Below are 26,442 nucleotides of genomic sequence, written 5' to 3' on the forward strand. Positions count from 1 at the left end.
GCATGTATCTGGGGAGTGAAAATTCTTCTCTAAGCTTGGCAAAGGTTTTAAGGGTTCCGTCAACAAACAATTGATGCATATAGAGAATACCATGTGTAGACCAGAGGTCTGCATCGGGAAGTTGTAAAAATTCTGACAGTTTTATTATGCCATAATGGGGTGTAATCATTATAGAGTGGTATCCCTAACTTGACAGAAGCTAAGTCCCATATGCGTCTGTAATGGTATAACAAAGTCTGTCTGTTGTCCCCCAGGCCCGCCCCGCTAAGGCCCATCGTCAGTGCGTAAATTGAATCTTCGTGCATCGAGCCCACCTCGGGCATAGCAATTGGAGAAACCGCCCTCTGTCCGTTTTGTCTATATTGTACAGTTGGGATAATTTTGCCGCAATGTAATAGAGATTGAAATCGGGAAGGGCCATGCCCCCCAGGTTCGTGGGGTTTTTAAGCGCCTGCCAAACTAATTTGTGTCTGTTGTTTCCCCATACAAAGAGTCTGGGTCAATGATTAGATAATTAGCTCATGCTAATTAGGTTAGGTTTTAGTCATCCTACTGTATATATTTGTGGGAGATCTCAAATAAAAGTCTATTTCTGGTGTACTTCAAGACTGGTGTTGTCTAGTTCTTGGGGGTTCCTATAGCCAGATCCATTGGACTTGTGGTCCAGGACTTAGGAAGCGGTATACTGACGGAAGCACTCAAGTGGAGTGTGGGGGACGTTCCGTCACAAAACTCAAAAGCAATAATAGAAAAAATGAATAAAGGAAAAAGTCCACTGAGTGAGAGTGTTTGATGAAATGGAAATGTCCAAAACATATGTATCTTGACGCCCCACCAAAAATAGTAGAGCCCGGATGGATATAGGCGTTGATACAATTTGGATAAAATAATCTTCTCACAAGGACCACCGTTCAACAAGAAAGGAAGCTCCAAGCTATATAAAACGTCATGTGGATTCAAACATATAGGGCCAAAAAGGAATAAAAACCGCACATAGCATGAATCCGCATAACACAAAATTTATTATTAAGAATTAAAGATTTACACTCACATTTTGGAAGAGGTAAAACAAGCGCTTGTTAATCGATAAAATGGCGCAATGGGAACAGCAGGCTTGACCCTATGCGTTTCATCCACGAAGATATCGCCTGGGTCCTCAGACGATATCTTTGTGGATGAATCGCGTTGGGTTGAGCCTGCTGTTCCCGTTTTGCCATTTTATCGATTTAACAAGCGCTTGTTTTACCTCTTCTTTGGCTCTATATGTTTGAATCCACATGACGTTTTATATATCTTAGAGCTTCCTTTCTTGTTGACTGGTGGTCCTTGTGAGAAGATTATTTTATCCAATTGTATCAACGCCTATATCCATCCGGGCTCTACTATTTTTGGTGAAGAATCGCCGACAAGTCTGTTTGATTCATAGGGCGTATGTCCTACTGAATCCATACTTTCCGGTAAGCCTCGGTGTTATTGGTGGCGGTGCTCCATCTCCCCTTTTCATGTATGTTCAGAGGTGGCTTGCAAATTACCATTTGGGATGTCAAGATACATATGTTTTGGACATTTCCATTTTTTTATAAATTTTTTTCTATTATTGCTTTTGAGTTTATAATACGTTGTTCACTGCATTGTATGTGTATGGTATACATTGGTTTAATCACCTGATATCATTATTTCAATATTGCACATGTATACTGTTTGATATCTTCACAATTATTTTAACTTTGATACATTTAGATGTGTATCAGGTTATCTATATGCACTTTAGATCACCCATTTAAATTTCAAATTGTTACTTGCGGTGCACCATCACTTTTTCACTTTTACTGTTTTTGCAATTTTTCATTTGCGGTGCTGACAGCTACCAAACCCACCCCGCCCCCCTTTTTTTTTTTTTTTTTTTGGACAGCGTGATATTTAGCACATTTTTTTGCACATGCTGCTGGATGTAGACCTCCTGGGCTCTAGATTAAACTGCAAAATGGGCAGGTTTTTCTCCAGATGCAGAGATCTCTGATGGAAACAGTGGATGTGTTAGTGGCTCCATGGGGTTAGTACAGCCTGATGCATGCCTTTTTTTCCTTTTTAAACCCCTTCCTCATCTGCTGCAATTGATTGGGATGAAGGATATTCCAGTGATTTTCATAGCTCCAGACAGGCCCAGATAGATGAAGTACTCCAAGCCAATCAGACTCCTGGCAGATGCTTCAAGGACTCTTTCAGATTGTCCAGATTTTCTGTCTCAAGGAGCAGTTTACCAGCATTACTTTTATAGGTCAGGGACAGGAGCATCTATGAATCAATGATTTTCATGATGCTGAAAGCGAGGAAATCCACTTTCCACAAGGTCTATCATCACATGTGGAAGGAATACTTTGGTGCAATGAGAGAAACTTTTCGCTCAGAAAATTCTCAGTGGGGCCTGGATCAATATATGGCACTGAGTACCATCAAGGACCAGATCTTTTCGCTTATAGTCTTGTTTCAAAGACCACTACCTTCCCATTCCTTGATTTAAGATGGTAATTCGAGGTGGCTCTCCATGTGTCTCCTCCTGTGAACTTCTCAGTGACCTGCGTGCGTTTTGAATTTGATTCAGGCTCAGAACTTCTGTAAGGTGTTTTCATTCTTTCACCTTAACCAGGACATTGTTCTTCCATCCATCTGTCTGGCATCAATTCATCAGGAGATCTCCCTTAATTGCCTGGATGTAGTTTTTAATGCTTTCACTATAAAGACTGACTTTTTTTCTTTGTCGTTCTGCATGATCCCCATGAAGGGGAAGCTGCCTGTCTTTCCACCATTACTCAGTGGTTTAGAAAAATCTTAATTTAAGCCTATAGGCTTTAGGATTAGGTTTCCCCCTTTTGCTGTCAAGGTGCACTAAGTAGATCTGTGAGAACTTTGCTGGCTTTTTGGCATCCGGCTACTCTTTCCCGGATTTTCAAGGCTGCTACTTGGTCCTCTGTTCACATGTTCTCCAAGTTTTACCAGGTGGATGTTTTGGTTCTAGAATTTTTATTCATGTAATACCAAGTAACAGGAAAAAGCACATAATTCGCCCACGCAGGGGCTAGAACTAGCAACATGAGTATAGGCAGGCCTACGTGGTGCTAGCAAAAAGGGAGAAGTAACCTCCACAATCGATCATAATAGACATGAATACAAAACAGGAAAAGTCCATGGAAGATCCCCTTAGTTGGTGGTTCAAACCTGGACATATGAAATTCCAGCCAACGGTGCAGTATGTTCTGGATGCATATAAATACCGGAAGAGGGCACAGAGTACCGTCAAGAAAGGAAGATCAAAGGAAAGTGAAACAAGAAAGAGGAGAGAAAGCAAGGCCAAGTGGAGGAAGGGGAGGCAGGGGCTCGGGATCTTCAAGGGCGCCAGTCAAAGCTGGCCCACACTAGTCAGGGGGAGAGTAGGAAAGGCATGCGCCAACCATGGTTCCCAAATCTTAAGGAACTTGGCATAGGACTCCTTAAGGATCTGTCCACTGCCCGCTATAATACTGATGCCACTGATCGCTTGTTACTAATGGCTCCCTAAGCCGAGAGCTGGTGATGGTCAGTCACCACTATCTGCTCTGGCCCCCCTCCCCCCGCGCTCACTGGAACGCTGAGCTGTGGAGGATATGGGAGCGAGTGGCCTGCTGAGAGGCTGAGCTGGGTGCCGGTCTAGGCATGTGGGCAGGACCCGACTTCATTGTCGCAATTTTGCCTGAGCCTGGACCGGCTTCAATCCCCGCTGTCTGCTGAAAACTGGTCACAGGAGTGCAGACCGAACTGCACTCCTATGATCCACATGAGATGTACAGCCAGGCGAGATGTACAGATGTACAGCCTTTGACTGTACTTCTCTTTTAACCACTTGCTTACTGGGCACTTAAACCCCCCTCAGTCCCAGAGCAATTTTCAGCTTTCAGCACTGATGCACTTTGAATGACAATTGCGCGGTCATACAACACTGTACCCAAATGAAATTTTTATCATTTTTTTTCCCACAAATAGAGCTTTCTTTTGGTGGTATTTAATTACAGCTCGGAGTTTTATTTTTTGCTAAACAAACAAAAAAAGATGCAAAAAAAAAATCATGTTTAAAAGTTTGTTATAAAATTTTGCAAACGGGTCATTTTTCTCCTTCATTGAAGTGCGCTGATGAGGCGGCACTGATAGGCTGCACTGGTGGGCACTGATGGGCTGCACTGGTGGGCACTGATGGGCTGCATTGGTGGGCACTGATGGGCTGCATTGGTGGGCACTGATGGGCTGCATTGGTGGGCACTGATGGGCTGCATTGGTGGGCACTGATGGGCTGCATTGGTGGGCACTGATGGGCTGCATTGGTGGGCACTGATGGGCTGCATTGGTGGGCACTGATAGGCTGTACTGGTGGGCACTGATAGGCATAGTTAAGGCGGCACAAATAGGCACAGATAAGGCAGCACCGATGGGCACAGATAAGGCGGCACTGATGGGCAAAGATGGGCACATAAGATGGCACGGATGGGTGGCACGGATGGGTGGCACGGATGGGTGGCATGGATAGGTGGCACGGATGGGCACTGATAGGTACCACTGATAGATGGGACTGATGGGCTCTGATAGGTGGCTCTGATAGGTGGCTCTGATAGGTGGCTCTGATAGGTGGCACTGCTGGGCACTGATGGGCGGCACTGCTGGGCACTGGTAGATGACACTGATGGGCACGGATATGTGGCACGGGTGCAGCACCTTTGTTAAGGCAGATTGTGGGCACTGCTGGGTGGCACTGTGGGCACTGCTGGGTGGCACTCCTGGGTGGCACTGTGGGCACTGCTGGGTGGCACTGTGGGCACTGCTGGGTGGCACTGACGGGGGGCACTTACTTTTTTTATTGTTGCACTGACAGGGTTGCAGGTGGGCACTAGCAGTGCTGGCCATGATCAGGACTGATGTCCCGATCACGGCCGCCGGTGATCGGCTTTTTTTTTTTCTCCTCGCGCTGACAGCGCGAGGAGGAATAATAGCCGATTACCGGCTCCGTTATATCACATGATCAGCTGTCATTGGCTGACAGCTGATCACGTGATAAGGGGTCGGGATCGACCCCTTGCACGGATCGGTGATCAGGCGAGTCTCGTAGACTCGCCGATCACAGAGCGCGCCGCGCGCGCCCCTCAGGGGGCGCGCAGGCCGCTTGTGCACGGGACTACGTCAATAGACGTAGTCCCGGAAAAGGAGATCCGCGCTGTAGCCGTCAATTGACTATAGCGCGGATCTCAAGTGGTTAAGTGTTTAAGCCTTTTTGTTGTTCTGTGATTTTTATTTTATTTTTTTTGTCCATCCCTGCAGGGCTGTTAACATAGGTTTTTGAGGATTTTGTGTATAGGTCCACTTAATACTATGTAGTGTACATACAAACGATACATAATTGAGATACAGTGGGGAAAATAATTATTTTATCCCCTGCAGATTTGAAGGGGCTATCCTTTTTATCATAGGTGTATTAGAGGCAGAATATCAACCAAAAATCCAGAAAAAATCACATGATACAAATGTTATAAATTGAGTTACAGTTCAGTAAAATAAGTAGTTGATCCCCTACCAGCCAAAAATAAGTCTGGCTCCCACAGACTGGCTACAGTATGTGCTCATGTGGTACACAGAATAGTCCTGTCAATTTTAAGAAGATGCTCCTAACGACAACTCATTATGTGTATAGGACACCTGTCAACAGAATCTTTCTTCCATTCAAACTTCGCTATCGCGGGGAAGACCAAAGAGCTGTCAAAGAACATCAGGGACAAGATTGTAGACCTGCACAAGGCTGGAATGGGCTACACAACCATCAGCAAGAAGCTTGGTAAGGAGACAACTTCTGGATAATTATTTGCAAATGGAATAAATACAAAATAACCATCCATCGCCCTCGGTCTGGAGCTCCATACAAGAATTTGCCTCATGAAGTAAGGATGATCATGAGAAAAGTGAGGGATCAACCCTACACGGGAGGAGCTTGTGAATGATCTCAAGGCAGTTGGGACCACAGTCACCAAACAAACCTTTGGTAACACAATACACCGCCGTGAATTGAAATGCTGCAGCACCCGCGAGGTCCCCCTCCTCAAAAAGGCACATGTATGGGCCTTCCTGAAGGTTGCCAATGAATATCTAAATGATTCAGAGAAGGATTGGGAGAAAGTGCTGTGGTCAGATGAGACCAAAATTGAGCTCTTTGGCATTAATGCAACCAGCTGTGCTTGGAGGAAGAAAAATGCTGACTATGACCCTAAAAACACCATCCTTCCAGTCAAGCACGGAGGTGGAAACATTATGCTTTGGGGCTGTTTCTCTGCTAAAGGTACAGGCCTACTTTGCTGAATTGAGGGGCCATGTATTGTAAAATCTTGGATGAGAACCTTCTTCCCTCAGCCAGAACACTGAAGATAGTTCATGGATAGGTCTTCCAGCATGACAATGACCCAAAACATACTGTACCACCAAGGCAACAAAGGAGTGGCTCAAGAGTAGCACATTAACCCCCCTGACGGTATTCCCGAGTCTGACTCGGGGTGGATTTTTTATACCAAAAGCGGTATCCCCGAGTCAGACTCGGGACTGCATCGCTGGATCCAGGAGGAGGTTTACTTACCTTCTCCCTCAGATCCAGCGTTGTCTCCCCGCTGTACGAGCGAGCCGTGTCTCGCTCAATGCATTACATCGCCGATCTCCGTGCCCTGCGAGCGTTGCGACGCACGGGCATGGAGATCGGCGCCAAATTCAAAAAGTGAAACAAATAGTAAACATACAGTATAATGTAATCTTACAGATTACATTGCTGTATGTAAATATTTCACATCCCCGATGTCCCTAGTGGTCTGCCCAGTGTCCTGCATGCAGTTTTATGTAATAAAAACTGTTCTTTATGCCTGGAAACTGGAGATTGCCCATAGCAACCAAACTGTCACTGTACATCAAAAATGATTTTAGACCAGCTAGAAAACAGCGATAATAAATTAGAATCACTCGCAGAATTAAGCGATAGCGATTTGTGGGGAGATCCGTCATCAAATACTGAAAAGTAATGACAGTGACAATTCTGCAACTGAGCAAATTTCAGTGTTTTTGATTTGATTACATTATTGAATAATTTTTATTATTGTTATATTATTATTTGGTACAATTATTTATAATTATTTATTATATTATAATTTATGATTTAATTTTTCAAACTTTATCATACTCGGGATGTCTGCTAGACTCTGGTTTGGACAGATTTAAGAGAGTTATTCCTAAGAATTGCAGGACTACAATATAAAACGCCAAATTTTCATGCAAAATAATGGTACCGCTTTTAGCACCTAAAATCCGAAATAATCGTACCGCCAGGGAGGTTAAGGTCATAAAGTGGCCTAGCCAGTCTCCAGACCCTAATCCTATAGGGAGCTGAAACTTCAAGTTGCCAAGCGACGGCCAAGAAATGGTAAGGATTTAAAGAAGATCTATAAAGAAGAGTGGACCAAAATCCTCCCTGTGATGTGTGCAAACCTGGTAACCGACTACAAGAAACGTCTTATCTCTGTGCTTGCTCTGTGTTTGCACCGCTTTTCGGCCGATAGCGGGGCGCTCTTAACCCCATAAAAGGGTATACAGCGCTCTCAACGCGTCACAAAGATACTGCTTGTAGGACTTTTTTTCCTGTCCCGCAAGCGCCCCTGTGTAAAAAGACACACTGAAATGAATGTGTAGCACTAAAGTGCCTGAAAACTGCCCCAATGTGAAAGGGGTCTAAGTCATGTTTTGCTTATGCCGCGTACACACGGGCGGACTGTATGGCCTACTTAGTCCGCCGAAACACATTTCAGCGGACAGTCCGCTCGTGTGTGGGCTTCAGCGGACTTTTTCAGCGTGCAGTCCGGCGTACTAAGTATTTCGTATTTTTCGAAATACTGTCCGTCGTACTCGCATTTCGGCGGACAATCCGCCTGTGTGTATGCCAGTCCGCCGTACTTTTGAAATGAGCGGACTTTTCCCGCCCGGAGAAAAGTCCGCTCATTTCGAGCGGGTATCCAGGTAGGCGGGGCCCGCGAAGGAGACGTCGCTGGCCCCGCCGCCTGGTATGGACTTAAAGGGGAACCCCAACGCCGAAAAAAATCGGCGTGGGGGTCCCCCCCAAGTCCACAACAGACCCTTGTCCGAGCACGCTACCCGGCCGGCCAGGAAAGGGGGGCGAGCGAGCGCCCCCCCCCTCCTGAGCCGTACCAGGCCGCGTGCCCTCAACATGGGGGGGTGCCTTGGGGAAGGGGGGGGGCCGCGCCCCCCACCCCAAAGCACCTTGTCCCCATGTTGATGAGGACAAGGGCCTCTTCCCGACAACCCTAGCCGTTGGTTGTCGGGGTCTGCGGGCGGGGGGCTTATCGGAATCCGGGAGCCCCCTTTAATAAGGGGGCCCCCGGATACCGGCCCCCCACCCTATGTGAATGAGTATGGGGTACAATGTACCCCTACCCATTCACCTGTAAAATAAAAGTACAAAAAAAACACAACACACGAGATAAAATACTTTATTGCACAGCTCCGGGGGTCTTCCGTCTTCGGGGGTCTTCTCGCCGGACTCCTCCGCTATCTTCTTGTAGCTCTTTTGCTAGCGGAGGAGTCCGGCTTTCTTCCTCGCCGCCGGCCTCTTCTCCCGACTTCAGGGGTCTTGTCCCCCTCTTCGGTTCTTCTGCCGGGCCACCGCGCCTTCTTATAGCTCTTTTACAGGCGGTGGCCCGGTCTTCTGTCGCCGCCGCCGCCGCCTTCCGTTCTTCTTCTTCTTCTACTTCTTCTTCTTCTTCTTCTCCAGGAGATGTTGCCTCGACGATCTCTCCAGCTGGAATGCCAGGGATGCACTGCGCGGCCACTTATATAGGGATAAGGGGCGGTGTCACATGGCTTTATGTCACATGGGTTGGTGTCACATGGTGACCCCGCTCCCTTACGATGTCATAGTCCCCATGTGACATCAACCCATGTGACCAACCCATGTGACATAAAGCCATGTGACACCGCCCCTTGTCCCTATATAAGTGGCCGCGCAGTGCGTCCCTGGCATTCCGGCCGGAGAGATCGTCGAGGCAACATCTCCTGGAGAAGAAGAAGAAGAAAAACGGAAGGCGGCGGCGGCGGCGACAGAAGACCGGGCCACCGCCTGTAAAAGAGCTATAAGAAGGCGCGCTCGCCCCCCTTTCCTGGCCGGCCGGGTAGCGTGCTCGGACAAGGGTCTGTTGTGGACTTGGGGGGGACCCCCACGCCGATTTTTTTCGGCGTTGGGGTTCCCCTTTAAGTCCATACCAGGTGGCCGGGCCAGCGACGTCTCCTTCGCGGGCCCCGCCTACCTGGAGACGCGCTCGAAATGAGCGGACTTTCCTCCGCGTGTGTGGGCGAGTCCGTTCATTTCAAAAGACTTAGTACGCCGTATTAGTCCGCTCAAAAAGTGGTGTGTGTGGTCAAGTCCGTTCATTCGAAAGTATGACGGACTGTCCGTCGGATTGTATGACGGACTAAGTAGGCCATACAGTCCGCCCGTGTGTACGCGGCTTTAGGGATCAAATACGTATTTTACTCGCTGAACTGCAAGTCAATTTATAACATTTGTATCGTGTTTTTTTTTTTTCTTTGTGAGTTTTTGGTTGATATTCTGTCTATATCATTTAAAATACACCTATGATAAAAAATTATAGACCCTTAATTTCTTTGTAAATGGGCAAACTTGCAAAACCTGCAGGGGATCAAATAATTATTTTCCCCACTGTAACTATCACATTGTAATTAATATGTTGTATACTAAATATATACCAGTGTATATATGACTGTGTTTTCCTAGTTTGTATTTATTGAATGCCCTTTTGAACTTCTTGATGATTTAAAACATAAAATCTCCATGCTATACAGATGTCACATTCCAATGCAATCACTCCCTGGAGTTGGGACCCTCCTGTTTTATATTTGTTTTACAAAGTATTGGGTGGACAGGTCAACCAACATCTCTTATGTCTTCAATTTGAGAGTTTTATTGGATTAAAGAACTCTGTGGTTCTGCTTGCACTTCCTAGACACAGACTGGGACCCGGCTGTCCCTGCAGTTTCCATTTGCACAGAGGCAAAGGCAAGTGAGGAGAGACAGAGCAAGGTACACCCTTTAATGAGCATATCTAGTATGCTCAGGGTATGAAGCTGGTTAAAGGCTAAGCTCACTAAGAACTGATACAAATTACTAGTGTCTGTTCCACATAGATCACAGCTAATTTTGCTCTCCAGGACCCCAGTGGCAAATTGTCCCGTAATCATTTTTCCTCTGTCCATATCCATTTACCATTTGTGTGTTTTTGTTTCTTGCAGTTTCCATTGCTGCCACTGCCATTTATGCATATGCCTGGTTGGTACCTCTGGCTCTCTGGGGATTCCTATCGTGGAGACACAGCAAAGTAATGAGTATGGTGTCCTACTCTTTTTTGGAAATAGTGTGTGTTTATGGATACTCGCTGTTCATTTACATCCCCACTTCTGTAAGTCCATCCGACACCCATTCGTGAACATGTTAACCTGTTCTTGTTCTTATAAGCATTAATTATAGAAACAAGGAGCTTCATTTAGACACAGTACACCTAAAATATGCAGTAACCTTTTGCCATAGAGAAGGAAGCACATGATATGGTAAATTCTTGTCTGCCAGCACAAATGCCAGGCTCTGCCAAAGTACAGAACATTCCTGTTTACATAAAGAAGGAAATATTTGTTAACAATAAACATAAGGAAATATTCTGAGCCCAAAATTTTCCATTAGTATATTATATAGAGTCCTTTTGTTTGTTTCTTTAACCTTTTCAGCTCCAGAAGATTTACACCCCCCCCCTCCTGACCAGGCCATGTTTTGCGATGCGGCACTTCGTTACTTTAACTGACAATTGCGCAGCTGTGCAACGCTGTACCCAAATAAGGTGTATGTCCTTTTTTATCAAAGCGTCTTTCAGGACAGCACCCGGAGAGAGCGTAGCTCCACTCAACTTCCCAGGAAACACTGCAAATAAAACCTTTGAAGGCAACCCACTTCCACCATGGCCCCAGTTGTTGTAGTGTTTCCTCCGCCATGGTGGAATTGCTGCGAGGAACTGTGGGTGGGCTGCGCTCTCTAGGCAGAGGTACTGAGTGTGGTGCATGGCTCACCTTTATTATTTTTTTTTATTTTTTTACTTTGGACTTTGTGATCCTTTTAGGCCATCCCAGCATCCTCCCAGATGTGTTGGGAATGCTCTCAAGCCCCCCCTTCTTCCCTGCTTAGCGAGAGCTTGGGCCGGCCGGGAGAGTGCATCCCATTCTTGGAGCATGGAGTCAGGGGCTTCCCGGGTCTCAGTTCGTTCCAGGTCTGGATGGTGGGTGACATTATTTCTGGAAGGGGGGCGGAACTTCCGGTCGGGCACGTGGCTTCCGGGTTCCGGGCTGTGGAACGCAGGAAGGCAGGAGGGTGGGCCCTGTATGGCGTAGACTTCCGGGAGGCCAGTAGTTTTGAAAAAAAAGGACAGGGAGCTGCTACCCCCGCAGCATGGAGTTGGCAGAGCTGCCAGCAATGGTGGGAACAGAAGCCACAAGCGCCAGCCTAGCCCAGGCAAGCTGGGGCAGAGGCTCCAGATCTTTTACCTTGGGGTTTTACTTCTCCCTCCACCCTTCCCCTGGTGCGAAGGTAATTGGGGAAGGGCAGGAACCTATTCCATGCTCCTTCAGTTACCCCTTGAGGGGGGCATGGGTTGGGGTTCTCCCCCTTTTCTTTCTTTTTTCTTGGGGGTGTTGGGTAATTTAGTCGGGGGGGGGGGGGGGGTTAGGGATAACGCTTGGGTCCTAATTGGGTGCTTTTCTGTTTATAATTAAAGAAGGCAAGGGAGAAGACAAAGCATATCCCTTCCTCGTGTAAGAAAAGGTTCCCTTCTAGCAAAGTGTCCCTTAGGGAGAGCTGGACCAAGATCCTGTGCAAGAACAGTATAGCTGACCAAGTAAAGCAGCCGCAAAGCTCAGATCTTTTTGTCTCCTTTTCAAATGGAACTTATGGATACGTTCCAATCATTCCGCTCCTTTTTGGACAAGCCCCCGGCACTCCATTCAGGGAGTCAAGCTAGATCATCCAGAGAAGATATTGCCTCTGGAGGAGGAGGAGGCCGCAAGCAAGGCCAGTTCACCTCAAGCCTTACGGGATGAGGATAAGGAGATGTCAGATTAAACATCATCTAGATACAAGTTATCCTTGGACGAGGTGGATGAGTTGATTTAAGTGATTTAAGACCATTAATTGGACGCTTGGCATTCAGAAGATAAAGTTGATCTGTCCCTGCATGATAAGATGTTTGAGGGCCTGGGTGAAACTAAAGTTTTTCCAGTGCACAAGGTTCCTCTTAGAGGCTGTCAATCGAAAATGGAAGGAACCAGAAAGGGCTCCGTTTATCTCGAAATCTCTTAAGCGTAGGTTTCCTTTTTGAGAAAGATGAATTGCATGTGTTGAACAAAAGGCCAAAATTATTTGCGGCCTTTTCCCAGGTTTCTTGCAATACTGACTTGGTCTTTGAGGACATAGGATGCCATAGATAGCTGTGCCGTTTTCCTTCTAAAAAAAGCATGGGACTCGTCTATGGCAAATTTCAAGCTGGCCATGGCCTCAACTGTGGTAGCCAGAAACTTGGAGCATTGGCTAGAACAGTGGAGGAAGCACATCAAAGGAGATGCTTCCCGAGAGGATCTGTTGGATACCGTTCCAGTTCTGATAAAAGCAGTGGTATATTTAGCGGATGCCTCGGCAGAGTCAATCAGAATGTCCGCTAGGACTTCAGCCCTGGTGAATTTGAGCGTAGGATGCTATGGTTAAAGACTTTGACAGGGGACCCCGCTTCTAAAGTGAAGCTCTGTGGTCTCCCTTTTTAATGGGGATCTGCTTTTTGGTCCAGACTTAGAGGCCATTTTGAATAGCACCGCAGATAAGAAAAAGGCTTTTCCGGCAAAGAAAAAGAAGACACCCTTAGTCAAAAATAATTTTTGTCCTCTTCAGCAAACTGACTCCCAAGGAAATGGGTCATAAGAAACCCTGGGGTGCACAGAGGGGGCGAGGTGGGGCTGCTGTTCTCTTCAGACGTCCCGAAACGCTAGCTAAAAGCCAGTGAACGGTGGTCCTGCTGTGAGAGGGAGACTTCTATCCTTCCTCCCTCAATAAAGGGCAGTAACATCCAGTGCATTTGTCCTTAATGTAATCTCCCAGGGATATGGACTGGAGTTTTAGGAGAAACCTCCAAACCGTTTTTTTGTGACTTAGATACCCAGAGCACAGGAAAAGGTCCTAGCTTTAATATCCCTGTTAGAGGATCTGAGTTGGCCTAGGGTTTTATTCTCACAGTTTCCGAATTAAAGAAACCCTCAGTGAAATGTTGCTTAATTTTAAACCTAAAACTCCTGAATCGGTCCATTCGCTACAAGAAGTTCTGCATGGATACGATCTACTCTGTAAAGGAAACTGCTTATGTGGGGGTGTTTTTATGGCCTCCATTGATCTCAGTAATACTTACCTTCATATCCCAATAGCGATAGCATCCCAAAGGTTTTTGCGTCTGCTAGTCAACTCAAAAGGCAGGATATTCCATCTGCAGTTCAGAACCTTGCCCTTCGGTTTGTCCGCAGCTCCGAGGATCTTCACCAAGGTCATGGTGGAACCCTTGGCGCCTCTGAGGATCCAGGGAATCATGATAGTTCTGTATCTGGATGATCTGCTTCTGTTCGCCAGCTCAGAAAATCAGCTGCTGGAACATCTGAACAGAATAAAATGCCAGGTTGGATCCTGAACGAGGAGAAATCATACCTAATCCCTTCCCAAGAGATAAGATTTTTAGGGTACAGCATTGACTCTATCCAACAAAAGATCTTCTTGCCGGAAGAGAAAAAGGACAAGATCCTGGGGGCGATAAAACTGATCCCGGTAAGCTCGCTAGTAACGGTATGGTCAGCGATGTCGATATTGGGTCTCCTAAAATCCTTCATTCCGGCCATTCAATGGGCCTGCCTCCACTCAAGGGATCTGCAGCAAGTAATTCTCCAAAATTGGAGGCACGAACAGTCCTTAGAGAAACGGTTCGCGATTCCCGTGCAAGTGAGAAAATTATGGTGGTGGAGGAACAAGTTAAACCTAAGTGAATGCCTACTGTGGGTATTCCCTGTATCAAAAAGGCTAACGACAGATGCAAGCTCCTGGAGATGGGGGCACATATGGGAGATCGTTTTACCCAAGGAATCCGGACAAGCTCAGACACAAAGAGATCATCCAATTGGAGAGAACTGAAAGCAATTTGGATGGGCCTCTCTTGGTTTCAGGAGGAGATCAGGGGCCAACACGTTCAGATCCTGTGCTACAGTGCCACGGCAGTCGCCTACGTGGCAAAGCAGGGAGGTACCAAAAGCAGGGCTCTCCTGTCCTTGGCTCGGGAGATCTTAATCTGGGCAGAGAAAAATCTTGGGTTCCCTGTCGGTAATACACCTGAAGGGCAGTTTGAATTGGGTAGCCAACTTCCTGAGCAGGAAGGCAATTTCCGAATTGGAGTGGAGTCTAAATTCAGAAGTTATCTAGATGGTGATAAACAGGTGGGGCAGTCCTTAGGTTGACCTGTTTGCGACCCTCTCAAACACAAAGCTCCTGACTTACTTTTCTGAACAGAAGGGTTCAGGCAAGAGGCTTGGATGCTCTGGCTCACCCGTGGGACTCCCATTTGTGTTTATGCTTTTCCCCCCTTCTAGTTAATACTGTCGGCCCTTTCAGGAAGTCCACAAATCTAATACTAGTGGCTCCCTATTGGCCCAGAAGGATATGGCTCCCAACGCTTCTGGCGGCAGAACCCCATTGGATGTTACCCCTTCAGGATGATCTACTGAGTGGGAGACCCATACGGCATTCAAACATAAGCCAGCTCAAGTTAGCAGTCTGGTTTCTGAGGAGCAGATTCTAAAGAAAAGGAGTCTATCAGACAAATTTGTTTCTATGCTGCTAAACAGCAGGAAAAAGTCACAATAGATGTTTATTTCAAGGTTTGGAAATGCTACAACTCCTGGTGCGGGACAAAGAAGTATTTTCTGCAGGAGACGATTTCTATCCTGGAATTTCTTCATAATGGAATGGAGAAGAGGTTAGCAGTTAGCACCTTGAAGACACAGGTGGCAGCGTTATCAATTTTTTGGAAGTAAAATTATCAAAAGATCCATTAGTTATTAGATTCTTTAAGGCAGGTATCACTAAATGGCGGACCGCGGTCGGGTTCATGCCCTTGTGTGAATAAGGTAGGGCTCTGTGGGGAGGGGGGAGTGCTGGACAGGACAGGAGTCTACTATCGAGGGGGGGTCTGTAATGGGGGGGGTCAGTCTCGTGGGGGTGGAGGGAGGGGGGGACGCACAGGCAAATATTTGGCGAGGCTGCGGTCCGGGTTGTATGGCTACTGGGGCCGGAACCAGACCACAGTCAGCCATTTAGTGATGCCTGGAATATAAGATGTTGGATTAAATCCCAGCTCCAGACAAAACTGTATTAGTTGTGGTCATAATGGTAAAAGACTAGGACATCTGTGAGGTTTTAAATGTTGTCTGTCTCTCTGTTAAGAATACTTCCCTTCCTGTTCTGATATCCATCACAGGACAGTAAGTCAGGTGAAACTTCCTTGGTCAGATACAGTCGGCAATGAAAACTTGACAAACAGCAAGTTCCTGCAGTGCTAGAAACTGTCAGTCATATGTGGAGATATGTGGATAAAACTGATACCTAGTGCAGCTGCCAACCACTGGAGAAATGGGGAGCAAGAATCAAAAGACCGGTTTTAATTTTAATGTAATACAGTTGCATTGCTATATGCTTTTTATTATCTGCTGCAGATAATAATTATTGTACCAGCACCAACAGCCTTTGTAATTTGCTGAGTAACTGTCTACAGTGCAATAAACTAAGTCAGAATCCAGTCCATGGTTCATATACGGTACATATATCTGTCCTGCAAATGTGCAAACCACAAGTTGAATGAAAAAAAATTGATCGGTTCATGGTGGACTTAACGTCACTATTGGAACACCACCTCCTCCTTTCTTTTATATTTTTATTTTATAGATTTAGAGTGGGGAAGGGTCAGAAAATGACCTACACTTTTTGCACTTATTATTTGACACAATTGATCAAACAAGAAATTGAGGGAGAAATTTCCCCAAGAGGTACAGTAAAAATAGGTTAATCCTGGCGTTATTAGGCTTTAACACATCATGCACTGCTTTTTCCTCTGTAGATAATGTAAAATAATTTGGCAGAAAGAACTTTGTTTGGATCAGCTGGATCAGCCCGCTATGTTCTGATGGCAATCCTAATGCAAAACTTGTGATATTTGAGCAGTGTTCTGCCCAAGTTCTAATTGCCCACCCTAGCAGGGATGCTTTCTGGGGCAGACAATATAAACCAGTTCTCTGTGGAACATAAAAGCATCAGCTCAGTACAGTCTTTGTTTGCACTGAGTGCTTGGAGGTTGTTTGGCAGGAATTGGCGTTTAACCGTTCCAGATCGTAGCCTAAGGCTTGTTGGGCATGGTTTTTTGGCTAGTCCTGATATATTTGTTTAATTTTGTAGGGAGCATTGCTGTTCAAAAGGCTTGAAATGTTTTTTTTATTAAAGGTAACTTTTATTTTACAGTGTATAAAATATACACGTATACATAGAAAACAAAGACAAAAACAAAAAGAGAATTGAGCAGTCGCAGCTCAAGTATCGCCATACAATGCAAACCAGATGTCCACTTAATACACTGATAATATATAATGGAAGGACAGTTATACAACATTAGTTCAGCAACTGAAATAAATATGAGGTGGTTTATATAACTTGTCTAGTCCTATAGTCAGCTAGTCTATCAAAGCTCTGATAAAGTTAATGGTGATGGTACAACAACAATGCTAGCTATAAAATGAACACTGCTTAAATAAGCTAATTTATTATAAAGAAAGTAGAAACGCTAACTTAAAATAACTAAGAAAAATATTACAGAGCATATAAAACAAAAGAACATAGATGATACTTTTCGTAAGGACATCCTCTGTATTCGGTATCTCAGCTGGGCTCAATGGGCAAGAGCCAAGAGAGAGAACTTTAGGCTGATCATTACTTTTAAAGCCCACTCAGACACCACCCACACTACACCCACTGTCCACCTATCTATCCATTGAAAAGTCCATAAAAGGCAGTCCTTCCTAATCTCTTCCTCTGCCCATCCTCCAGGAAGCATGCTGTAGGGGCAGCATTCGTCCATGAATCACTGCTATTTGATCCGGAGTTTCATCAGATTAGGCGACCCATCAGACTTTGTAACAGAAGTGACGTTTCGTCGTTGCCATCTTGCTACACCCTGCACTCCTACACGGTAGGGATACAGTGAGAAAGCGGCAAGTGGACATCTTGTTACACCCACCGACTTGTTGCATTTCACACTTATTTTTAACAGTAAACTGAGCTTTTATTGTCAAATTGACTATTTTGAAAATCATCTGACTTTTTTCATGTTGATCTTTCAAAGCAGCGGTGTGCTGTCAGATCCGCAAACCTGTGAGATCTGCAGGCTCGCCACTTCTTTTAAAATTCAACATCTAAACAGTCAGACGGATTTCAAAATACTTCATTTGACTATATAAGCTCTGTATACTGTTAAAAGTAAGTGTGAAATGCAAAACTCCGGTGGGTGTAACAAGATGTCTGCTTGCTGCCTTCTCACTGTATACTAACTGTGCAAGAGTGTGGGGGTGCAGCAAGATGGCAGCAATGAAACGTCACTTCCATTACATATTATGACGGGTCGCCTAATCTGACGAAACACCGGGTCATCCTTCAGTAACAGCTGGTCTTTCATGCTTTGTAGTCATGGTAATAAGGCACTTCAATCTTCATTACACCAGGTGGTTTGAAGCCAAGTTCTTCTAACCCATACTCCCCCGCCAGGGAATCGACAATAGAAAGAAGGATCCACCGCTACAGGCTGATCCACCAGGAAACTGGCCGCTCCAAACAGATAGGGGTCCCAGGTGCAGGCTGATTGCACTAGTCAAATGGAAGAAACTAAAAAACTGTGGATAGCCACACTCCGGATCAGGTAAAATAGATTGTGCCTTTATTAATTCCACTAAAAAACCTTCACATCAGCTATGAGTAAGCGCTAATTTCAGCGTGAAACGCGTCAGTATTTCCTGTTCTACATTCCCTTTGCTGTTGTGACTCGTATGATGTGAAGGTTTTTTAGTGGAAGTAATAAAGGCACAATCTATTTTACCTGATCCGGAGTGTGGCTATCCAGAGTTTTTTCGTTTCTTCCACTCCCCCGCCAGGGGTTATGCGTGACTCCTTTCTTCCAGATGAAGGTTCTGATAAGCATTCTTCGGTTACATAGCCCTGTTGGGTAAACCTGCTGTACTGGCATTCCAAGAGGACAAATTCTAACTTGGGCCAAATGGCGATATCAACCAGGCAGTAAAACTCCAGAAATATGATATTAAACCATGTTGCCTTACAACATCGAATAAAAGAAGCAGCCGGAAACTCCATAACATCAAGCGTATTTTTTTTCAAGCCTTCACAGTGAGTACAGTTCAGCAGCAGACTAGTTTCGGTGATAAGCCTTGTTCACAGCACTGTGCTGTGAACAAGGCTTATCGCCGAAACTAGTCTGCTGCTGAACTGTACCCACTGTGAAGACTTGAAAATATATACGCTTGATGTTATGGAGTTTCCGGCTGCTTCTTTTATTCCATGACCGTTTGTCTATTGGTGTGTGGGAGGACACCTCAGCTTGGACACCCTGACTGCAAACTTCCAAAGTAAGACTTTGTTTCCCACTGCTCTGAGCCATACAAGCTTTGATAAAAGCCTTCCAACATCAACAAACAATTTATATAGGCAGCAGAATAATTTTAAAGCAAGTAAACCCTAGGTCCAATTGGCAATCAACCCACAACAGTAAAATCAGTTTGTATATGCAGTAAAGCATGCTGGTTATACTCGCTGTGGAACCTAAGGGGTTAATCCTCTGCATTGTGTAAAAAGGCTTTTTGCTCTTGTATGCACAGATCCACCCCTCCCTGCAGTGCCTGCACTGTCCCCTTGGACAAGTCTGGATAAAACAGCGTCTTTGGGGTTAGGCTGCACATGCTCAGTTTGGTGGGTATTGCTAGAGAGTTTTTTTTTTCTTGGGAGAGTGCATGTGATCAGCACAGGGACAATCAGCACTGCCAAGACAGAGAGTCAGAGGTCCTGCAGCCTTATAGAACAGCTCAGTGCAGTTTGGAAACTCCACCTACAAGCTTCACCAGGAACTGATAGAAACCACAAGACTGCTATATACTGCTGATGAGAAAAAGGTATTTAGCTGCTGATATTTACTAAAAATAATTGCATTTCCATGTTCTGTGTACTGTGGGAGACCAGATATAGTGAATGCAGAGTCCTGGGTTTAGTAACACTTTAAGTATCACCTGACGTATCCGGTGGTATAGTGCAGCTTGAGGTCACCCAAGGGTCCCAAATTTTATTAAAATTTTCTGGGGCAACAGGCTTGCAAGCCATGGTGCATTTGAGTGGCTTCTGTGCAGATTGTCCGAGGTGTTGGTCACGAGTAAAGATGTGCTGTGCTGAGCTCCACTGGAGAAATCCTTGCTGGGGCTAGCCATGCAGCGGGATCCATTCAAAGTGTTTTTTTGGCCGAATTGAATGGTACCCGGGCCTCATGTCCGAAGAAACAAGGTTTTGCCTGTAAACGCTTCTTTTTTTAGAGAGCTGGACCCCAGGATCCAGTACTTTTGGTATTAAGGCCATAAAGTTTTACTAGCGGTGGTACTATTACAGGTCCAAGATCGTGGGTTTCACCAAGGGTCCCCAGCTCCTGAAGGTTTGTTAACGGAACCCACCATGAAGGGTGAAGATTGGGTCTGTCAGTTTTACCACAGAAAATCCTGTGTAGGTAGATATGGCGCTCCCCTCTAGACCCCAGAACAATATATGCTTGAAAAACTATATGTTGAGAGAGGGAAAAGGGTCAATTATACCATAAGATTAAACCAATCCTGTTGAAAAATCAGTTACATCAAAATGTGAGTGGTGTCCTGTCCACCAGAAAGTTTATATCCTAATTACTTAGTGAACTGTATGAAACTTATGCGACCACATAAAATGAAAATAAAAATATATGTACTTAATTTGGGTGTTAGAACCCCTGTATAATATTAATTCCACTAGATTATACTGAAAAAAAACTGTGAATTCAGGCGGTGTCAATATAAAACACCATATATACTTGTGAGAAAAAAAATAAAAATAAAATTTAAGTGAAAGTGACTAGTGCCCAACAAAGATAGATACAATTCATTTATCCACAAATATAACCCAAAACCAAAGTGTGTAGTACTTGTGATAGTGATAATAAATAAAAATGTCCATAAAAAACATTAATAATGTCTGGCACGGGGGTGGGAATTTTATACCAAAAGTGGTAGCCCCGAGCCAGACTCAGGACCACATCGCTGAATCCAGGGGGAGTTTACTTACCTTGTCCCCTGGATCCAGCGATGTCCCCCCCACTGTACGAAGCCGTGCTCCGCTTGATCGAGCGTTTCGACGCACGGGGACAGAGAACGGCGCCAAATTCAAAAAGTGAAACACACACATTACATACAGTATAATGTAATCTTACAGATTACATTGCTGTATGTAATTATTTCACATCCCCTTTGTCCCTAGTGGTTTGCCCAGTGTCCTGCATGCAGTTTTATAATATAAAAACTGTTCTTTATGCCTGGAAACTGGAGATTGTCCATAGCAACCAAAACTGTCCCTTTACATCAAAAATGATTTTAGACTAGCTAGAAAACAGCGATAATAAATTGGAATCACTCACAGAATTGAGGGATAGCGATTTGTGGGGAGATCCGTCATCAAATACTGAAAAGTAATGACAGTGACAATTCTGCAACTGAGCAAATTTCAGTGTTTTTGATTTGATTACATTATTGAATAATTTTTATTATGGTTATATTATTATTTGGTATAGTTATTTATGATATTATAATTTATGATTTAATTTTTCAAACTTTCATACCCGGTATGTCTGCTAGACTCCTAGACTGGTTTGGACAGATTTAAGTGAGTTATTCCTAAGAATTACAGGACTACAATATAAAACGCCAAATTTCCATTCAAAATAATTGTACCGCTTTCAGCACCTAAAGTCTGAAATAATCAGGGAGGTTAATTTAGTGAATGTTGTCATGCCTAATGTGTCACTGCTGGGGGCTGTATAGAGCTCATACCTTCTCATGCTTCCTCAGAGAGCTCATGTTGTGTCCGGAACAGCAGCTTCCTTCCAGCCAGCAGCAGACCTCCGGTAAGTCTGGGGGGGGGGGGGGTTTCCTCCCCACCAGACGCCCCCCCCACCTTTGCTGTTTTCTCCCCCTCTTCATGATGAAGAAGTGCCAGGAGAAAAAAAAAAATAAAAAAAGTCACGCCGCCCTACTTTGCCATTTTTCCCCCTCACTGTACGATCCCATAGGATCAGAGGCCTGCACTGGCATGGGAAAGCACTTTTTTAAAAAAGAGCGGTGGGGAGAGTAAGCAGAGGGGGCGGGGCTTAGCGCGGCGTTGGCGTCCTCCAACGCCCAGCGCAGAAAAGTGTGTTTTTAAAAGCACCATTGTTACTGCTGCATGCTGCGTGGGGACACAAGCAAGAGGGGGTATGAAAGGGGTTTGGTGACACAGGCATTCCCTTTGACACATTGCATCAGGCTGAGCATATTAATAGCAGCGGCAGGGCTCAAGCGGTGGATGCGGTCCTTTTGGTAGTACCTCTACTTTGTACATCGGGCTTTGGTCGGAAGGGGGGTAAAAGCACCTCAAAAAAGGGCTCTAGAAAGACTTCTACAACCACTAGGAAGCCTAAAACCATCTCTAAGAAAATGGCATCCTCCCCTGAGAGTGTTTCGGCCGGTCAGAGTGAGCCACCAGGGATGTCGGGTGTTACAGTTGATTTTAGTACTGCAGCCCCTATATATATTAATGAAGAGGTTTTTTTTCCTCAACCATTTTAGGCTTGGAACAAAAAATTGATGCCTTAATCGCATCCCACTAAACATAACAGGTCTTCGTCCATTATACAGGACCCTCAAACTAAGGAACAGGGGGTGAGAGATGACGCTTTTCTCTCAGGGAACCAGGAAGAGGCTGATGACTCTTAACAGAGTCAGTCGATGAGCCCACTTCTTGTTTGAGTTCGCTAAAGCCTCCCCAAGCTATTCATGCTTTTCCTATCCATTCGTTACTGAAAAAGCTTATGTATTCAGAGTGGGAGCACCCAGATAAACAGTTTTTTCCTCCAAAAAAGTTTTCAACACTTTATCCAATGGAGGAAGAAATGGAGGATTCCAGCAATTTAAGCTGCTCTATCCTCTGCAAACAAGAGCTTGACTTGTCCTATAGACAATGCTCAAATGCTGAAGGATCCAACAGATAAGAAGTTGAAATTCTTTTTTAAAAACAATATTTCTCTGGCAGGTTCAGCGGTTCAGCCTGCGCTGGCAGCGCTCAGAGTATGTCTGTCCAGGCAATCATGACCGCCTCCACTGTCAAGTTCAAGAGGTAAAGCTCATGGTCAACCCCAGGGTCAAAAGAGGACCCTGGGGGAGAAAGCCCGCTTAACAAAATACTAAAACCGCCTTATGAAGGGGCGCCCCTGCTCGCTCGAGTGGGGTGAAGACTTCTGCAGTTCTCAAGGGTCTGGCAGGAACAGTGTCGAGACAAATGGGTGGCTTCCTTAATATCTCTAGGTTACAGACTAGAGTTCAGAGAGTTTACGTCTCCTCGTTTTCTCAGATCAAACGTTCCCAGAGACCCAGGAAAAAAAGTCTCTCTTTCTGACTTTGGATCTCTCTTGTCTCAAAAAATGATATCAGGGGTCCCCATGGAAGAGCGAGGATTAGGGTTTTATTAAAACCTTTTCATGGCACCAAAACCAAATGGTGATGTCAGACCCATTTTAGATCTCAAATATCTAAATTGGATTTTGAATATCCCTCTTTTCGCATGAAGTCAATCCGATCAGTGGTCTCCATTCTACAAGGTGGAAAACTGCTAGTGTCAATCGACATCAAGGATGCTTATCTACATGTACCTATTTTCCCCGCTCACCAGAAATATCTATGCTTTGAGATAGAAAATCTTCATTTTCAGTTTGTAGTGCTGCCTTTTTTGGTCTAGCTAGGCAGCTTGAGGCATTGCAGAGAAAGGAGAGATGCCACATATACTGACACGATCACAAATATATGGCGAATGCATGAAGACATGGATTGTCTGGTGTTGCCCGCTGATTTTGGAGCTTCGTTGAAGGCTTGGGCTAGCTCCCGTCCCGACCATCTGCGGAGCATATAACTTCCACACTCAACCGCTGGAACTCAGTTGCTGCTGCCCATCTGTTATTAACCACTTCAATACAGGGCATTTATACAGCTTCCTTACCAGAACAATTTTTAGCTTTCAGCGCTCTCACATTTTGAATGCCAGTTACTCAGTCATGCAACACTGTACCCAAACAAAATTTTTATCATTTTTTTTTCATACAAATAGAGCTTTCTTTTGGTGGTATTTTTTTTTCCAAAAAAAAGGTTTATTGAGAAGCACAGAATACAAGCATAGTATGTACAGGTACCAAAGTACAACAGTAATGATAGGAAGATCACAAGAACATACATCTCCATTTCCATCAATTGAAGAGTAAAAAAGCAATCAAGGGAACAATTTGAGTGGAGAAGGCCACTATAGATAAACAAATATTTAGAACAAATACATTGAACAGAGATACCTGAGCAAAGAACAATTCAATAGTTTTGGATCCCAACGAATCTCCTGTGCAGCCATCCACCCCATATGGGATCACACTGTGGGTGGTTGAGAGGTGTTAACTTCATGGTGCGATATGAGAGGAGACTCAATCAGGGTCATTAAAGAAATCTCATTGTATACGTTATATGAAATATAATCAAAGGTGAGTAGTAAGGAAGTAAGGGGGGGGGGGGGGGGGGTCAGCACTGGAGTGCCTCCAGGTGCAGAAGGGAGGGGGGCAAACAAGGGTTAGAAGGGGGGATACAAGTTGTAGGGAGAAGAAGGGTGAAATAGGTAGGATATAGTGTAATCAATCATGTTTTCCCAGGGGGGAAAGTGGGGTATAAATGCAGAGGAAGGGTTAGCATATATCATCCAAAGGGAGACGGTCCAGCAATAAATGGTGTCCTAACCTTAAATAAATCACATTAGGTATGAGTGGTGGCTTTGGTAAGGGATTTAGAGGCACGGAAATGTATCCAGCATGCCCATTTATGGGAAAATTGTTCATGTCTATCATACGCTTGATGAATTAGTCTTTCCATTTCTTCTATTTTATCCATCTGTTGAAACCATTCCTCTATAGATGGAGGTGTCACTGAGCGCCAATGACGTGGAATGCATTGGGTGGCTGCATTAATCAAATGTGGGACTATCGGAATCTTATATGTTTTGTTTGAGAGCGGTGTGTGGTGTAACAGGTATTGTGCCGTGGAGAATTCTGGCTGATAGGTAGTGATTTTAATTATTGTTTCGTGGATTCCCTTCCAAAAGGGCTGGAGTATGGGGCATTCCCACCATATATGTAAGAAGTTGCCAGTTGGAGCATTGCAACGCCAGCAGGATGGGGGGACATCTGGGAAGAATTTGGGAATTTTATCAGGTGTGCGGTACCACCTAGAGTAGATTTTGTATCGATTTTCTTGTGCTGACACATTAACAGACCATTTGTGAATGTCTTCATATATCAAAGGCCATTGTTGTGTGGTCAATGTAGCCTGTAAATCTGATTCCCACTGTTGTAGAATGGATTTCTGTGGGGCGAGGTCGGAGCTGAGCAGCTTTACAATAATTGAAATCGCATGTTTTTGTGGTTCCGAGCTGGTGCATAGGGATTCAAAGGGAGTAAGGGCTGTAGTCCAGTGTGATAATGGTCCCGTTGATGTGAAGAAGTGTCGGATTTGAAGAAATGTAAAAAATGGGAGGCGTAGTTCAGGGAATTTTTCGACCATAGCAGGGAATGTTAACATCTTCCCCGGGTCGAAAAATTTATAAGCTCTGTAGATGTTTTCTTGAAGAACGTCACCGGATCCAGGCACGGTAAGGCCCGGAGGAAAGTCTGGGTTCGAGGAAAGAGGAGTTAGTGGGCCATGAGGCGCATTAATGTGAAGAGATCTGCACGTTTGTCTGAAAGCTCTAATGGTAGAGCCTATTAAAGGATGTTGGGAGCAAGATAAAGGAATGGCCTGTTTTGTGATCCAAGGTAGATGGGATATAGGGAACAGGGCAAACACGTTTTCCAATGGTATCCACGCTTTCTCGTTTTGGTGTATATGCCAATCAACTACTCTGGCAATAAGAGTCGCATTATAATAGGTATGGAGATCAGGTACTCCCAGGCCTCAACATAGCTTGGGGAGGATTAGTTTGGCCCAACTTAATCGGGGGGGACCAGTGAGACCAAAGAAAGTTTCTACATATTGTTTTGCATGAGCGAAAAAAAGATTTGGGAATTGTTATAGGGATGGCCTGCAGTAGATATAATAATTTAGGGAGGACATTCATTTTCAGAATGGCTACTCTGCCAAACCAGGAGAAGGGGCCTCCATGCCATTTTTGGAGATCTGTTTGAAGCCGAAGGAGTGCAGGGGCAAAGTTGAGTTCATACAACCATGACAGATTGGAGGGGATTTTAATACCTAAGTAAGTTAGCGCATCATTCTCCCAGCAAAAGGGGACTTTTGGTGGTATTTAACCACTTTCAGACCGGACCAATTTGCTGGTCAGACCAGACCACTTTTTGCGATTTGGCACTGCGTCGCTTTAACTGACAATTGCGCGGTCCTGCGACGTGGCTCCCAAACAAAATTGACGTCCTTTTTTTCCCACAAATAGAGCTTTCTTTTGGTGGTATTTGATCACCCCTGCGGTTTTTATTTTTTGCGCTATAAACAAAAATAGAGCGACAATTTTGAAAAAAACGCATTATTTTTTACTTTTTGTTATAATAAATATCCCTCAAAAATATATAAAAAAACATTTTTTTCCCTCAGTTTAGGCCGATACGTATTGTTCTACATATTTTTGATTGGTTTGCGCAAAAGTTATAGCGTTTACAAAATAGGGATAGTTTTATAGCATTTTTAAATAATAATTTTTTATTATTTTTTTTTACTAGTAATGGCAGCGATCAGCGATTTTTATTGTGACTGCGACATTGTGGGGGACCCATCGGACATTTTTGACACATTTTTGGGACCATTGTCATTTATACAGTAATCACTGCTATATAAATGCAGTGA

General features: G+C 44.8%; 1 protein-coding gene across 8 annotated transcripts in view; it reads left to right on the plus strand.

Annotated features, from left to right (window-relative positions):
- The window catches only part of YIPF1 (Yip1 domain family member 1), a 103,486-nt gene that overhangs the window by 40,168 nt on the left and 36,876 nt on the right, over positions 1–26,442 (plus strand). For 5 of the 8 annotated variants that reach the window (XM_077453293.1, XM_077453299.1, XM_077453298.1 and 2 more), the window contains 2 exons: positions 5,711–5,851; positions 10,369–10,535. In XM_077453293.1, the coding sequence (XP_077309419.1) occupies positions 5,711–5,851; positions 10,369–10,535 (308 nt within the window). The remainder of the gene's footprint in view (positions 1–5,710; positions 5,852–10,368; positions 10,536–26,442) is intronic. The other 3 variants (XM_077453296.1, XM_077453297.1, XM_077453300.1) reach the window with 3 other exon arrangements.

The sequence above is a fragment of the Lithobates pipiens genome, unplaced genomic scaffold (assembly GCF_037356315.1).
Source record: "Lithobates pipiens isolate NorthernLeopardFrog02 unplaced genomic scaffold, aLitPip1_a1.2 Scaffold_23, whole genome shotgun sequence".
In the NCBI taxonomy this organism is placed as follows: Eukaryota; Metazoa; Chordata; class Amphibia; order Anura; family Ranidae; genus Lithobates; species Lithobates pipiens.